We start from the raw sequence: 15,031 nt of genomic DNA on the forward strand, positions 1-15,031 counted from the left end.
ATATGTCCGTCTCATAGATGGACCGAGATCAGAGATGGACACAGGAAATGTGGTTGCTAAGTGGTTGCTATGGGCACTGATGTGGTATAAAACAGGCTGATGGAGAAATCAGGGTCTGGTTAATTCAGTGACTCCAGGGGGTTGTGTTCTCTCTGCTCAGGTCACACACCTTTCTGCTGATATGGAGGAGCAGTGGTGCTACTCTCAGTCCCTCCCAAACCCCCTCATCCCGTCTCAGACGGCCTTTCAGTCACTACTGTGTCTGTGACCAAAGGTGAACGTAGATGAACAGCAAGCTCTCTGTTCAACAGACCAGCACAGCATTGCTGCAGATTAACTTGTTTGGTTGTGAAGGGCTGCAGTCTTCCTCATTTAGCTCCAGTTTGGTGTAATAGCTAAAGTGTGACTGTGAGCTGCTGACATGGCTCTGGGTTAGCGTGCAGTCAGGTGAGTGAACATCGTCTCAGCAGTTTTCAGATTAACTGACATGTTTTCATTCTGGTTTGGATGGACACAAAATCCAAAACAACATCATTTTATTATCATACAACATATATATCCATGTGCGGATCACATGTGGTTTGAATATAGCCGTACACAGTCAGGCACAGTGCGAGACATTAAAATGTGCTTTTGTGTGTGAACTTTAGCTCACAGCAAACACGACTGTGAGGCCTGGAATCCACATCTGTATCAGTGAGGGTTAGATTAAGCAATCCACCAGAATCATCCACACACGTGTGTGTAAACTGCAAAACCAGCTGCTGCACTAAAAATGTGTGAATCTTCATTTATTCCACATTTTCTTATTTAGAGTTAAACTCATGAATAAGACAAAGAAACCACACACAGGAATGGCTCGCTTACGAGGAAGTTTAATCATTGTGACCTCAGGAGTCAAGTTCGGTGAAACGCTGCGCTCTGCTGCTCACAGCAGGAAGCACAGCCTCCAGCTTCAGCCTGTCAGGACTGGAAAAGCAGCTCTGACAGCAGGTCTGACCAGACACCAAGAGTCACTGATTAGCCTGGGTGCTGCTGGTGTGGTTGAGGTTATGGTGAAGCTCTGTGGACGGCCTTCTGTCCAGCATCCTCCGTCTTCAGGGTGATTTTCATCATCTGGATGCTGTGGTTGCCGGGCAGATTCGACCCGGCCAGCTCAGGTGTGTCGGCATCAAACTGGTCGAGCTGAACCTCGATGCAGCTCAGGTTCCACCTGTGCAGCAGCACCTCGATCGACCAGTCGGCGCTGAAACACACGAAGAAGAAGCTGTGAACTCCGTTTGCTCCGCTGCAGCTCTTTGTCATCAGTTGAAGAAGAGATCCGGTATCGAACCCTCAGGCTACGTGTCTGACTTTGTGACAGCTCCTTTGGCTCCTTCTTAACCAAAATAGGACTTTTTCAACACAAAACACTAAATAACTGCAACTGAGTGTTTATTTTCATGATTACGTACGATTAGTCCGGTGACTTTATGTTATTTTGCACATTTTAATGAAATATAATTATAATTTCAAAATGGACTAAAAAGAATAAAAAAGAGTAAATATGGTCATTTTTGTTGGTGTAATGAAGGATGTTCCTGGAGCGCACATTATCATGAATGAGATCACATTTTGGGTGTTAGCGTGTGCTTCGTCTCTCAGAGCTCCTTACGTGACTTTGTTACACTACAGAAGGAAAAACTTTTCCACATTAAATTTTAGCAGCTTCAGTTTTCTTCTTTTTGTATTGAAAAAGATGAAAATGAAAAATGTGATTGTTTACGTCAGTGATTCCTGAGCTGCTGCCCCCTGGTGGGCTGTGGAAGAACAAATTATTTAAAATAAATATCTAAATGCATTAAAATGATTCAAATGGTAGTTTTGAATTAAAATGATTATAATCATTTTTAAAAGAACATTTTTAAATCTCATGCCACTTTCTGATCACTGAAATCGCACAGACAGGGTCTGAGGCTCGTGTGGTGATCAGAGGTTTTCGTCCACAGACTGAAACGCCCACAGAGGAGCAGTCGTACCTTCGTACTTGGTACGTCGTCCAGAACTCGGCTTTGGGGTTTTTTCTCAGCAGGAAAAAAACGGTCACAAGGACGTCTTCAAAATCTGTAACAGGCAACAACTCGTCATCCTCCATAAACAATGTTTGTACAATCGTTTTACATCCTGGTGCATCAACAGGAAATACATTTCACATTTCCAAACGTCCTCAAAGAAAAACAGTCCAGTCAGATACGAGTGTGATTTTAGAGAAGCTGATACAGGAGCAGAGCACTTTATAAACAGTGGAGTAATATTAATAACTGCGCTTTGTTCTTCCCTGATAACACAGACGATCGACTCAGTCCAGGAGGTGACTGAGCTGTTTCACACCTGACTTACAAACACGCCCAGCTTCGCTGAAATATCAACCGAACAATTTAAAACTACATAAAAATAATGAAGAAATACCAAACTATGATGTCTATGTTACGTCCAGATGAATAGAATCAACTTTTGGAGACCAAACTATGATAACTCTGCTTCAGATGCCTTTATTTTATTTAATACAGCTGACCTTTGACCTACATTCAAGTCACCTATAACAACATTGTCAAAATCAAAAACATGTTTTTAGAAAATTTCTATCAATCAGGTTTGAAAGCGTGACGGCGTCTGAATACTTTGTTTTGCTTTCTGACAGGAAAATGTGCTGCGAACCTTCGGGATCGTAGAAGACGTCTGAGCCCAGGATGACGTCCAGCTTGGGGAGCAGGACGAGGTCCGGGGAGATCTCACCCCAGCTGACACCCACCACCGGCACGTCGTCGAGGTCGTTGGCTTCGCAGCTGCGCCTGCAGTTCTCCAAACATGCCGGTCTGTCAGCGGCATCTGACAGGATCACCACGGCACCGCACCGCGCCGCAACCACGCCGGGCAGACTCACGCCTGCGCTGAGCTGAAACGGCGTTAACGCGACACCTTTAGGCAGCTTTGCAGCTGGTTCGCTTTAAACCACGTGTTTCTCTGATGCTGACGAGGTCGGTTTTTCCACCCAGACGTGACCTCACTGTGGCTTACACACTACTAATAGTCTCAGGTTTATATTTGGCACCTAAAGTGATTTTACTCATATTAATTAAACCCCTTAAACTAAACTGTCTTCACTGAAATATTAATTTAAGGTTTGTCTTATCAAAATAACCTCAAACCCTCATTCAGTTCCACTGCTCTATGTTTGCACATCAAATGACTCCTCAGACGGATCGTTGACAGCTCTGCGATGCTTTGGATCAGTGTAACCTATCTCCATATGTGTGAGTCTGAATGTGTGCTCCTGCTCACCTCCAGCATCTTCTTCCCTCTCAGCTCCTCTCTGTGCATCCACAGATACTGAGCCAGCACCACCGCACACGGCCACACATACATGCCGAACTGCGGGTCGAGGACCTGAGGCACCAAAAGAATTTTGGTTTTGTGGAACAAAATTAACACAAGCAGACATCTCATGGCCTTTAATCATCTGTTAACTGTTATCCTCTGATATCCTGTTGGCCAGTAATGATAATAAGTTGAGAAAATGAACTAATCAGTTGTTAAAGTGACAGAAAGCTGTGGTCCTAATTGATTCCACATCTAAGAAACTCAAGGCTTTTAGAGTTTCTGGCTTTTCAAATCACAAATGAGTCAATCCAACGTGCGCACAGAAACCTGACTTTATGGATTCATTTATTTACCTCCTGCCTTCCACTTACTGTGATATAACTGATGGAGGACACCAGGAAAATCAGCAATGATGGTCCAGTTTACAAAAATAAATATATTAGGCCGAATAAAACAGAGGACTCGAAGGTATCGTATTAACACTTATGTATTATTTATGCACCTATGGTTAATTTCAATGAAGCATGATTCAACAGCACGCCGGTTAAATGGTTAGAAATTTTACTTAAACACAAATATGCTTGTGTATTGCCTGTATGCTGTATTAAATCGGGGGTTTTAAAATGTGAAAATAGTCTCGATTTGTACAAAACTTAAATTTGACCACTTTTAAGGAGCTAACACGTCGATTTCTAAACAGCACAACGACGAATTTAATTTATAATAAAGCATTAGTTTCTCACTCTGAGTGTATTTTCTGTTTCTATACATTCGGTATAATATTACATTTACAGGACAGACCTCGGGTATGGAGACACAGAGGGACTCCCGTGCGTTTTTCCTCTCGTCTTCAAACGTGAACACTTTATAAGCTATGCTGGGCGTTTCGGTTCCACTGTCGGCCATCCTGTAAGCATACACGCTTTTAACTGACCTTATTACATCTACCTGCCATCAGTTCAGTTCTTTGTTTTTAGGTATAAGACCCATATTAACGCTTTTTATTATCCCTGAAAACCTCATGCCACAGCTAACGCCACATTGGAAACTAGTTCCGCGCAGACCAAAACAGAAAGGAGGGCGTTAAAACAGCCAATGAAAATCACGGGCGGGAAGGTTCACTCGACTGCCCAACCAATTGACACTTACCTTCCGGTAGCTTATGTAGCCAATAAACTACCAATCTTTCCAGAGGGGCGGTGGCTAATTGCGTAATCAGTTGCGAAAGCATTGTGTCACACAGTTAACAGCTAGCTGCTCCTGTTAGCTGTTTATCAAACTTTATCCGCCCGGCAGGTTTTAAGAGTTCTGCCTCATCCACCATCTCACATCGGAGGACGTGTTTATCACACACCCGGCTGGTGGCTGTGTCGTTTTATCAGAGAAACCCGGCGAAGGTGTGAGAACAGCGCAGTTAGCCGGGTGAGAGCGCAGGCTGTTGGATGTGTTTGTGCGGTATCACCGGGTTAGCTTGACAGCTAGCTGAGCAAAGATAAACACGCCGGGCGGAGGAATGAACCACAAGAGCAAGAAGAGGATCAAAGAGGCGAAACGCAGCGCCAGACCCGAACTGAAGGACTCGCTGGACTGGATAAAACACGGCTACCATGAGACCTTCGACCTGTCGCACCGTACTGTGAAGGTAACTGTTGATGCTAAGCTAACAGTGGCTAACAGGGGAGTGCAGCTTGTCACGTACACAATGTGGGAGACGTCGCCGCTGCTCGCGCCGCCGGCACGTGAGATGTTTGATATGAGCTGTTAATGTCCGTCTGCCTTCATCGCACATATGACACCCGAGAGCCAACACGAATGTGGAGGAACAGGCGAAGTAAAAGTACTGATAGCCTGGGGATAGTATCAATAACACATACTCAAGGTGCTGGAAATACAGCAGGTGTATCACCGACATCACAGAAGCAGACGGTTATATTCTCTTAATAAACTTTGTTAACATTTTATAAAAGTACTTGCGAAGAAGAAGTTACGACCAAACTTTATTCATAAAGCACTTTTACAAACTGTAATTCAGACATTTAGTGGCCACTGCAACCGAAAACGATAAACGATGAAACACAAAACACAGTAAAAGACAATACACTGGTAATGACCTAAAATGACCGTGTTATAATAACGACACCGTAATATAATGTAAAAAGATTAATACATCAAAGATAAATAGTAAAATATTCATGATACAAAATAGAATGAAGTATATTGGGCACAAATACTCTTTATTTGTTCATCCACAGGAAGTGTTTTCCCTCCATTAAATATTTAAATTTTAACGATGTGCAGGATTTAAACATGGGAAGGTTTCACAGTTTGATCTCATGAAAAGCAGGAAAACACCAAACTGAGCTGCAGCTGTGTGACGTTGGGGAGTGGCATTGCAGCTGTTATAAAAGACATATAATGGTAATATGTAACGCACTCTGTGCTGTGTTTCAGGACAGTGTGGAGCGCGTGGACACCCTCCATCTGACCACAGAGGAGTTCATCAAGCGCTTCGAGCGGCCCTACAAGCCCGTCGTCCTCCTTAACTGTCAGGAGACCTGGCCCGCACGGGAAAAATGGACGCTGGAGCGCTTAAAACGCAAATACCGCAACCAGAAGTTCAAGTGTGGTGAGGATAATGACGGTTACTCAGTGAAGATGAAGATGAAGTACTACGTGGAGTACCTGGAGTCCACCCGTGACGACAGCCCGCTCTACATCTTTGACAGCAGCTACGGTGAACACGCCAAGCGGCGGAAGCTGCTGGAGGACTACGATGTTCCCGTCTTCTTCAGGGACGACCTCTTCCAGTTTGCTGGAGAGAAGCGCAGGCCGCCCTACAGGTGAGCGGTCTATCTGCTCTATCCAATCAGGAGCACTCGCTCTTCATTTGATCAGCTGATTGGTCAGATCTCTAACCCTGTTGGCTGTAATTTGACCTCTTGATGGATTATTTAATATTTTTGATTTATGTTCAGTTTCATTTGGCTTTTGAGCCCTCAGATTTACCCATATGTCGTCCCAGTACCCACATTAACCCTCTTGATTGCTGGAGGCAAATTAAACTCTAAAATAATCAGCGTCTTTAACTTCTATAATTGGCCGTGAAGTACCTGCAGCCGAAATCACAGCTGTTCTTTTATTACCTTCTAAAGCAGAGCGCAAACTGGCCTCTCCAGCCTATTTCCTCTTTCACTTATATTTCATGTGAAGGCTTCTCGGCTCAGCATGACACCTTCAGTTCAGTTTGTTTTCTTTCACAAAGGTTAGAATTTTTTAATGAAATATTTTTCAGTTTGAATGAAGCAAAGCAGGAAGAACTGATGTGTGAAAGATGAAAGAGGAGGGCTTTGTAGTGCATCCTGAGGAGGACGGCATCATCCACGGTCACTTTCTGAAGCAGCAAGTCGGGATAACTTCAGCCCTTTCCCTGACCTCATGAAGTTTTCCACTGAGGCAAAGTGATTAGAAAAAGACAGAGGAGGTAGCTCCCTGCATCCAGCAAGAGTCCAGGTCCGAGGGGCTCAAACCTGCATTCTTTCTCAGGTCCAGCAGGAACGACTCCTGTGGTTATAGTCTGAGAAAATGTGTCTGACCTCTGTAATGACTTTCCTGATGAGTTTATGGTTTCAGGTCTTATTAAATAAAACTTGAGTTGAGATTGGAAATTGGAACAGGAAGTGGGGGAAAGTTTAAGGCAGGGTAAGGGAACTCCAGGCCTCAAGGCTGGTTTTAGATGTGTCCTTGATCCAACACAGCTGATTCAATGACCTGGTAATGAACTAATCATTTAAAACCTGCAGGACACTGGCCCCAGAGGCCTGGAGTTTAAGGTGTGTTGTAGCAGTCATGAGCTACTGCCAATCTTTAGTTTCTCTGAGCTTGTGACGTCTGATTTAATTCGCTTAATTTCCCCCACAGATGGTTTGTGATGGGCCCGGCCCGGTCCGGCACCGGCATCCACATTGACCCGCTGGGCACCAGCGCCTGGAACGCCCTGGTTCAGGGACACAAGCGATGGTGTCTGTTCCCCACCAACACGCCACGGGAGCTGATCAAAGTGACGAGAGAGGACGGCGGCAACCAGCAGGATGAGGCGGTCACCTGGTTCAGCGTGGTTTATCCCCGCACGCAGCAGCCCACCTGGCCCGCAGAGTTCAGACCGCTGGAGATCCTGCAGAGACCCGGGGAGACAGTGTTCGTGCCCGGTCAGTGAGGATGTGCTGTGATGGCTTCTGTCCGTAGGGATGCTCTTGATTCATTTTTAATTCAGTTTATCCATCCGTCCGTTCTCTTTGGCTTGTCCTTGTCAGGGTCACGGAGGGGGGCTGGAGCCTATTCCAGCCACCATGGGGTGAAAGGGGGGTACATCCTGGACAGGTCGCCAGTCTGTCGCAGGGCTAATTCAGATTATCAACAAAAACAAAATGCAGAAAATATACAGAAAGATCAATCAATCCTAGAAAGTGGTGTCGGTGTGTTTACATGCTGCTTTTATGCTGTTTAAACCCTCTAACTCCCAACCTGTTAGCCGCCCCTCCCTGAGCCTGGTTCTGCCGGAGGTTTCTTCCTGTTAAAAAGGAGTTTTTCCTTCCCACTGTCGCCAAAGTGCTGCTCATAGGGGGTCATATGATTGTTGGGTTTACTCTGAATTATTATAGATACAGTGGGATGCAAAAGTTTGGGCAACCTTGTTCATAGTCATTATTTTCCTGTATAAATCGTTGGTTGGTACAATAAAAAATGTCAGTTAAATATATCATATAGGAGACGCACACAGTGATATTTGAGAAGTGAAATGAAGTTTATTTGATTCACAGAAATTGTGCAATAATTGTTTTAATTCATTTTTTTTGTAATGTAGCACCAAATCATAAGAACAGTCAGGTGCTTTACACCGTGAAGGACGACAGTAATTCAGAGAAACCCTCACTTTGGTGACCGTGGGAAAGAAAAACTCCCGTTGTACATGGAACAGTCGGCTCAAACAGACACAGCAGATCAAGGTGAATAAAATGTCGTTCATCCACAGCTGTTGTATTTTACACAGGCACTGGTCGGGCAGCTAAGCTGACTAATACACACTTCGTGTTTTGAGCACTGTCAGCCTTTCAGCTCCATCCAGGAACTCACATGTGCTGATGACAGTGATGTCACTGACGGTCAGTGACTCTAGGCTGGTGTTCAGTGTTTACAGTGGATGAAAGCAGTGTCGAGTGGGAATGCTCACTGACCCAGCCGTGACCCGACAGCGGCGCCGACCTTTCAGAACGCACTGACCTACATTCACGTAATGCCGACAGAGCTGATGGTGATGAGCACGGATTAAACCCTCAGCTGCTCCTTGGGCACCGCTCCAGGTTTTAGTCCTACCTAACAGACAGCACAGAGACAGGAGGGAGGCACTGTCTGTTAGAGCCCACATCGCCCTGAAAGTTCACTGACCGTTGTCTCACCTCTCCAAAGTGCCAAACACACTGAATTTAATGAGACGGAGATGAGCAGAAAGGTGGAAGCTCAGCTCGAGTGTAGTGTGTTTGCAGTGACTTCAGGTAAACTCGCCTGCTCTACCTGATGAGCCGAACCGACACCCAGTGCATTTAACGGCTATGTCGGTAATGTCATCGATTCTGGTTTGTGAGACAGTCGGACTTCTGTGGAAACAGGTCGATGTCCCAGTGGGGGCAGCTGATATCGAGCAGAGCCACGTTCGGGTTGTTCACATCTTTTTGCTTTTTGGTGTTGAACCATTTTTTCGTCTTTCTGTAGGCGGATGGTGGCACGTGGTCCTCAACCTGGACACGACAATCGCCGTCACTCAGAACTTTGCCAGCTCAGTTAACTTCCCCATCGTGTGGCACAAAACGGTTCGAGGACGTCCCAAACTCTCCAGGAAGTGGTACCGGTAAGGACGGGTCAGGAGGAGGACGACATCTTTAGATGTGAATTATCTCTTTGTGGTCCCAGTCTGAGTTTTAGGGTGGACTAGAATGTGAACTGTAGCTGGTGGAGTGAGGACTTCTCGCAGGCTGCGCTAACGGTGGCTGCTTTTGTTGTTTCAGGATCCTGAAGCAGGAGCGGCCCGACCTGGCGGCGCTGGCAGACAAAGTGGACCTGCAGGAGTCCACGGGCATCGCATCGGACAGCTCCAGTGACTCGTCTTCGTCCTCGTCCTCCAGCTCGTCCGACTCAGACTCTGACGTATGTGCTCACACACACACACACACACACACACACACTTCCTGTGATGGAAGCAGTGGAGGTGTATATGGAGATGTACAGAGATGTCTGTGCAGTGCTGTGCAGAAGTCTTGGACCTCATTTCTTTACACATTTTGTTAGGAAAATGTGCAGCGAGTTACTGAAACGTGGAAATGCAGTAAACACAATACAGAGTGTGTAGTTCTGATGAGCTTTGAATATTTGACCGTCAGCTCGGTCTGAACTCTGTCATCTCTGTAAGGATCTTCGGGAATAGTTCTCCAGATTATTCCAAGCTCTTCTTTGGATGTTTCTGCCTTTTTGTCTATCAAACTGGTTCTGTCTGTTATGTGTAGACTCAGCTCTGGTTCATTCTCGAGTTTGGAGACTTCAGAGTTCGGAGGCTTTACAAACAAACATTTGTCTGAAAATGCTCAGGTACAAAGACTGGACTGAAAATGAGTGAAAAAGCGGCCAAAGACCTTCAGAGAGCAGGAGACGAGTCTGAGACTCCAGGCTGGGCTGCGTGTGGCCTCATCGTTTGTCACAGCTGCATCACCAGCTGGGCAGATGAGCGCTCCTTAGTTTATAATCTCATAAATTATAAAAACAATTATGAAGCTACATTTATGCTAACACGTATTCTCCTGTTTATTGTATGTAATACTCACCACCACCAGCAGGGGGAGTGGTGGTCTTGGAAGCTGTTTAGAAGAAGAGAATGATTACTGTATGTGGCGCTGTAAGAGACAAAGCATCCAACAGTACTTTTACTCCAGATGTTGTTCTGAAACACCTGTGAACTTCCATCAGCAAGAAAACGATATCATTGCTCATCTTCCACGTTTATGTGAAGCGTTTAAGTTTTAGACCAAGGAGGAAAATCCGAATCACTAAGGTCGGTCGTCCTGCAGAGTGTTTTTAAATATTCACAGCAGCAGCAGACGTAGGTGAATGCCGAAATGAGATCCGGCACCTGGCTGCAGGATATAAAGTGTGATGGCTCAGGTACAGTCCTGGCTTATATTAATCCCAGCTGTCACATCACACCTGAGCTGGCAGCAGGGTTCTTACTGATGCAGTGACGAGGTGCGTCTGTGGGAGTGTGCGCACGCCTTAAAGTTGTCCCTGACAAATACTCCATTTTTATAAAAGGTGAACGTCAGACTAACAGGAAACACACAAACTTCCTCTGGAAAACGTTAAAAACTTGTAGTTTGATGTCGCCGCTGTGGATCCCGTCTGAACATGTGCACTCTGTCTCCTCCCACAGGCGGGGTCGGGCTCTGAGGGCGATGCCATGTCTCACCGAAGGAAGAAGAGACGCACCTGTGGCACGGCGGCCAACGGAGACACGAGCAGCCAGGATGACTGCGTCAGCAAGGAGAGGAGCTCGTCACGGTGACCTCCGCCCGGCGGCGGTGACTCTACGGCTCCAGCTGCTTCTCGTCTCGCTGAAGGTGTGAAACCCTGAGGAGGAGGAGACCTGCCACCACTGTGCTTTTCTCTGTAGCTTCTGTAAGGATGAGGCTGTGAAGAGGCGTTTATGGAGCTGGACGGGTTTTGAGGGGCGTGTTTAACTGTAAACGAACTGCCGGCACATTCGGGCGTCACACTTTGAGCAGGTCACTGCAGCCGGGCAGGATTTCACCGGCACTTCAGCTTTTCCACCATTTCTCCAACTTATGCTTTTCAAACTCTGATAGCGTCTCCGGTTTCTCGCCGTCGACTCACTCGCTGATCGTCTACGTGAATCTGAGCTCTTTGGTGCTTTGGGCGGTGTACATGGGAACGATCCCGCCTCATGAGCCGCTGTCTTAAAGGAACTGTAATTGTCCCTCTGAAGTTTTCACAAAGGTTCCAGTGGAATATTTTTATAACAGAACATTTGCAGTTTGAGTTTGTAGGAGAGAAAGTTTCTAAAAATCCTGATTGATCCGAACGCAGCGTGACACAAGCCGATCTCGATGTCCTTTTATGAAACATGTAGTAATCAGCTGCCTCTCCAGGGAGCTCTTCTCTCATGGACAGACTCCCACTCTCCACCTGCTGCAGGTGTGCACAGGTGACCCACCCCCCACCCAGGCACCTGCGGTCCAAGATGGAGGAGGTGGAGTGCAGCTGTGGGGCGAGATCGTCTCTGGAGAAGCAGCTGAAAGAAGTCGAAAACGACCACAACAGCAAGACAGGAAGTGACAGGCCTAGCTAGTTGGTAAGGACTCAGCTTTCAAAATAAGAGCGCATCACGGTTAGCTGGTGGTCCTTTGGTGTTGGCTTTCGTGCGCTGATGCGGTCGATGAGTTTCTGATGTGATGCCTTTAAAACAGTTTCCAGATTGAAGGACGTGAGCAGCGCTTTTAAACACCTCTTAGATAAACGTATTTTGTTCTGACAGTGTTGAACCTCGTCCGTTAGCGTGGGCTCAGATCACACTGTTAATGAATGTTTTAGATAAACGTCCACAGGCTGGGATGTTTCTCACACCCTCTCGTTTCTGCCTGCGTGCACCAGCTGAAACTGGGTCAACGTTCTGTCTCGGCTGTTTCCTGTTATCTGGAGAGACGAGGGTGGCGGCGTCCACGTCTCTCAGGTTGGCGCTTCGTTTCTGTTCATTTGTTTGCAAACTGTCTTAAGAACCAGATGTGACCCGAGGCCCGGTCCTCTCCTCTCCACCTGACGCTGAAGTCATGGAGGTGTCAACTTAGCGCCTTAACGTGCCAGACGGAGACTTCCTGCCTGCTGTCTGACACTTCCTGTTCGAACCAAACAGACTAATGACATTAGAGCAGGACCTCTGCAGCTCTCAGCTGATGTTTCTACTTTGTGCCAAAATCAAGAGACGAACAGCCGAGAGGTCGTGGACGGCGGTGGCGTGTGGGAGGAGCCTGTTAGTTTGTTGTTGTTGAGTATCAGCTGAGGCTTCATTTTAATTATTCATAAACTTTCTGACCACAGCAACTAAAATCGTATCGTAACAGTGGAAACGGGCTCGCGTGCGGCTGTTTAAAGGGACGTTTCGCCCCAATGATCCAACGTGTCCTCCAGCCTGTCCTGAGTTTGTCGCCTCAGAGCAAAGTGTGAGAGTTTTTATTTATGTATATATATTTTTTTAGAGGTTTGTCTTCTTCACCATGACAGCAGTGACGCTCCAAGTACCAAAAATCCATTAAAAAAACCTTTAGAAATCTCGACCCAATCACTGTTCAGTTTAATGAGTAATCTGTAATCATGCAGTCTGATATTTGTCTGAAAGTCTGGAGCTGCTGAGGTTTTTAAACGTTCAGGAGAAGCAAAGATGTCTGCCACCCCGGCACAGCAGGTGACTGCAGGCTGGAGGGGAACTTTTATTCTGAATCTTTGTCGGGTGACCTGTCACTACACTGGACACGAAATATAAACATCACCAAACAGAAATGAAACTAAAGATGTTTTAATTCCTCATGAAATGTTTTTTCTAAACAATCAGAGAAACGTCTCATTAAAGTCCAGATCTGTTTAATTTCCTGTCATCAAACACAATAAACCAGAGTCAGATCGCCGGCTGCACCCGTGCGTTCGCTTCCTGCCGACCTGTCGCTTTAAAGTGCCTGACAGTGCTGTGACTGACTGTAGGGGGCGCTGTTTTACCTGTTCTCAAAGGCACGCTGCTGCTCTGTGACGCCGTCACACGGTGCCTTTAAGTGAAGGTCTGTGTTCTGTGTTGATGACGAGAAGCTCAGACGTGTGATTGATTTCATTGTTGCTCAATAAAAGTTTTCTATGATTGAAACATCGTCTCATTTTTTATGTTCCTGTAAAAACTGATTTCAACTGAAAAATCACTGAAATAAAGTTCATTTACTTTTCTAAGGAGCTCCTTAGAGTACGATGACCTGGATGACTGAAAACCTTCACATTCATTTACTTTTCACGCTGCACTCGGCCTGCACGCCACCCTCTGTGACCGGCTACAGAACAGTCTGTAGCCGGTCTGGAGTTCCACAGGGTTGCGTCCTCAGCCCCGTCCTCTACACCCTGTACATCATACTGAAGTTTGCGGATGACACTGCAGTGATCGGTCGCATCACTGGTGGGGACGAGGCGGCTTATAGGAGAGAGGAGGCCGGTCTGTCATGGTGTGAGGACAACAACCTCACCCTCAACACTGATAAAACAAAGGAGATGATAGTGGACATGAGGAAGAAGAGGAGGCCTCGCCAGCCGCTGTTTATCTGGGAGAGTGAAGTGCAGAGGGTGAGCAGCTTTAGGTACCTGGGCGTTCGTATCAGTGAGGACCTCACCTGGACACTGAACACCACACAGCTGGTCAAGAAGGCTCAGCAGCGGCTGTATTCCCTGAGGAGGCTGAGGAAATTTGGGATGCCGGCCAACATCCTCGGCAGCTTCTACAGCCGCGCTGTGCAGAGCACACTGACCAGCTGCAGCACTGCTGCTGTGGACCGCAAACGCCTGCAGAGAGTGATAGCAACTGCGGAGAAGATCATCAGGACCCCTCTGCCCTCTCTGCAGAGCATCAACCATCGCAGAGTCCAGAGGAGAGCTGCCTCCATCCTCAAAGACCCCACTCACCCCCAACATGGACTGTTCACACTTCTCCTCTTGGGACAAAGGTTTAGGAGTGTGAAATCCAGAACATCCAGACTCAACTACTCCTCCTTCCCCACGGCCTTCAGACTCTTGAACCTACCTCAACTGCAATTTGCACACTAAGCTCCTTTGTACATCCCTTTACATTGACAACTGCATACCTCACTTGTCTTCATTTACATATTTTGTACTTTTTTATCTTTCACTATTTTTATCCTTATTTTTACCTTTTTTTTTTTTTTTTTATCTTAATAACTTGTCTTATTTTTATCCTCATTTAGCTTGTTCCTTCAACCCTACCAAACTTGGCGTTTGTGTATGGACAGCAAAGGAAGAATTTCATTGCACAGAGAAATTTCTTCTGTACACATGACAATAAACATGCAGCCCAACAGGATTATAAAAAATATATTTTATAAAATAAAATGCATCGTTTCTCAGGTCTTGAACCTGAAGCTCGTTTTCTGAAGTGTTTCGGGAGAATTTAGGTAATAATCAGATTTTTAAAAATGTGCTCTGCAGGTAGATCTGTATGTTAAAATCTGAACTGCCACATTATTAGGTACACCTCGTTAGTACATCCATGAGACTCCGCCCTCAGAGGGACCAACAACCCCGCCACCGTCACATCACCCTGATGCTCAGGTTGAACTTCAGCGGCTCGTCTTCACCATACCTGCGTGTGAGCAGCTGCTGCCATGTGATTGGCTTATTGGCTCATTATTTAACAAGCAGATAACTAGGTGTGCCTAATGAAGTGGCCAACAAGTGTACGCACACCATTTATGACCTTTGAAACGTCTGCTGGTTGGCAGGCTTCTTGTCTGTTGTGTTTTAAATGTGGGAAACAAAAAGCATTTAAAGATTGATTTAGTTAGAACACAAG

The 15,031-nt window shown here is 46.2% G+C and overlaps 2 protein-coding genes across 2 annotated transcripts; one reads left to right on the forward strand and one right to left on the reverse strand.

The window, feature by feature from the left end:
- Positions 1–859: 859 nt before the first annotated feature.
- On the reverse strand, positions 860–4,439 carry mettl23 (methyltransferase 23, arginine). The gene is made up of 5 exons (XM_084924962.1): positions 4,162–4,439; positions 3,322–3,426; positions 2,698–2,935; positions 2,019–2,103; positions 860–1,246 (listed from the first exon to the last, which is right to left on the reverse strand). The coding sequence occupies exons 1-5, from the start codon at positions 4,264–4,266 to the stop codon at positions 1,051–1,053; spliced, it is 729 nt and encodes a 242-aa protein (XP_084781088.1). The 5' UTR covers positions 4,267–4,439; the 3' UTR covers positions 860–1,050.
- Positions 4,440–4,552: 113 nt separating this feature from the next.
- jmjd6 (jumonji domain containing 6, arginine demethylase and lysine hydroxylase) lies at positions 4,553–13,327 on the forward strand. The gene is made up of 6 exons (XM_084924960.1): positions 4,553–5,002; positions 5,812–6,200; positions 7,279–7,565; positions 9,127–9,262; positions 9,420–9,558; positions 10,832–13,327. The coding sequence occupies exons 1-6, from the start codon at positions 4,874–4,876 to the stop codon at positions 10,961–10,963; spliced, it is 1,212 nt and encodes a 403-aa protein (XP_084781086.1). The 5' UTR covers positions 4,553–4,873; the 3' UTR covers positions 10,964–13,327.
- The last annotated feature ends 1,704 nt before the right edge of the window (positions 13,328–15,031 follow it).

The sequence above is a fragment of the Perissodus microlepis genome, chromosome 4 (assembly GCF_051167445.1).
Source record: "Perissodus microlepis isolate ML-2025 ecotype Zambia chromosome 4, ASM5116744v1, whole genome shotgun sequence".
Classification (NCBI taxonomy): Eukaryota; Metazoa; Chordata; class Actinopteri; order Cichliformes; family Cichlidae; genus Perissodus; species Perissodus microlepis.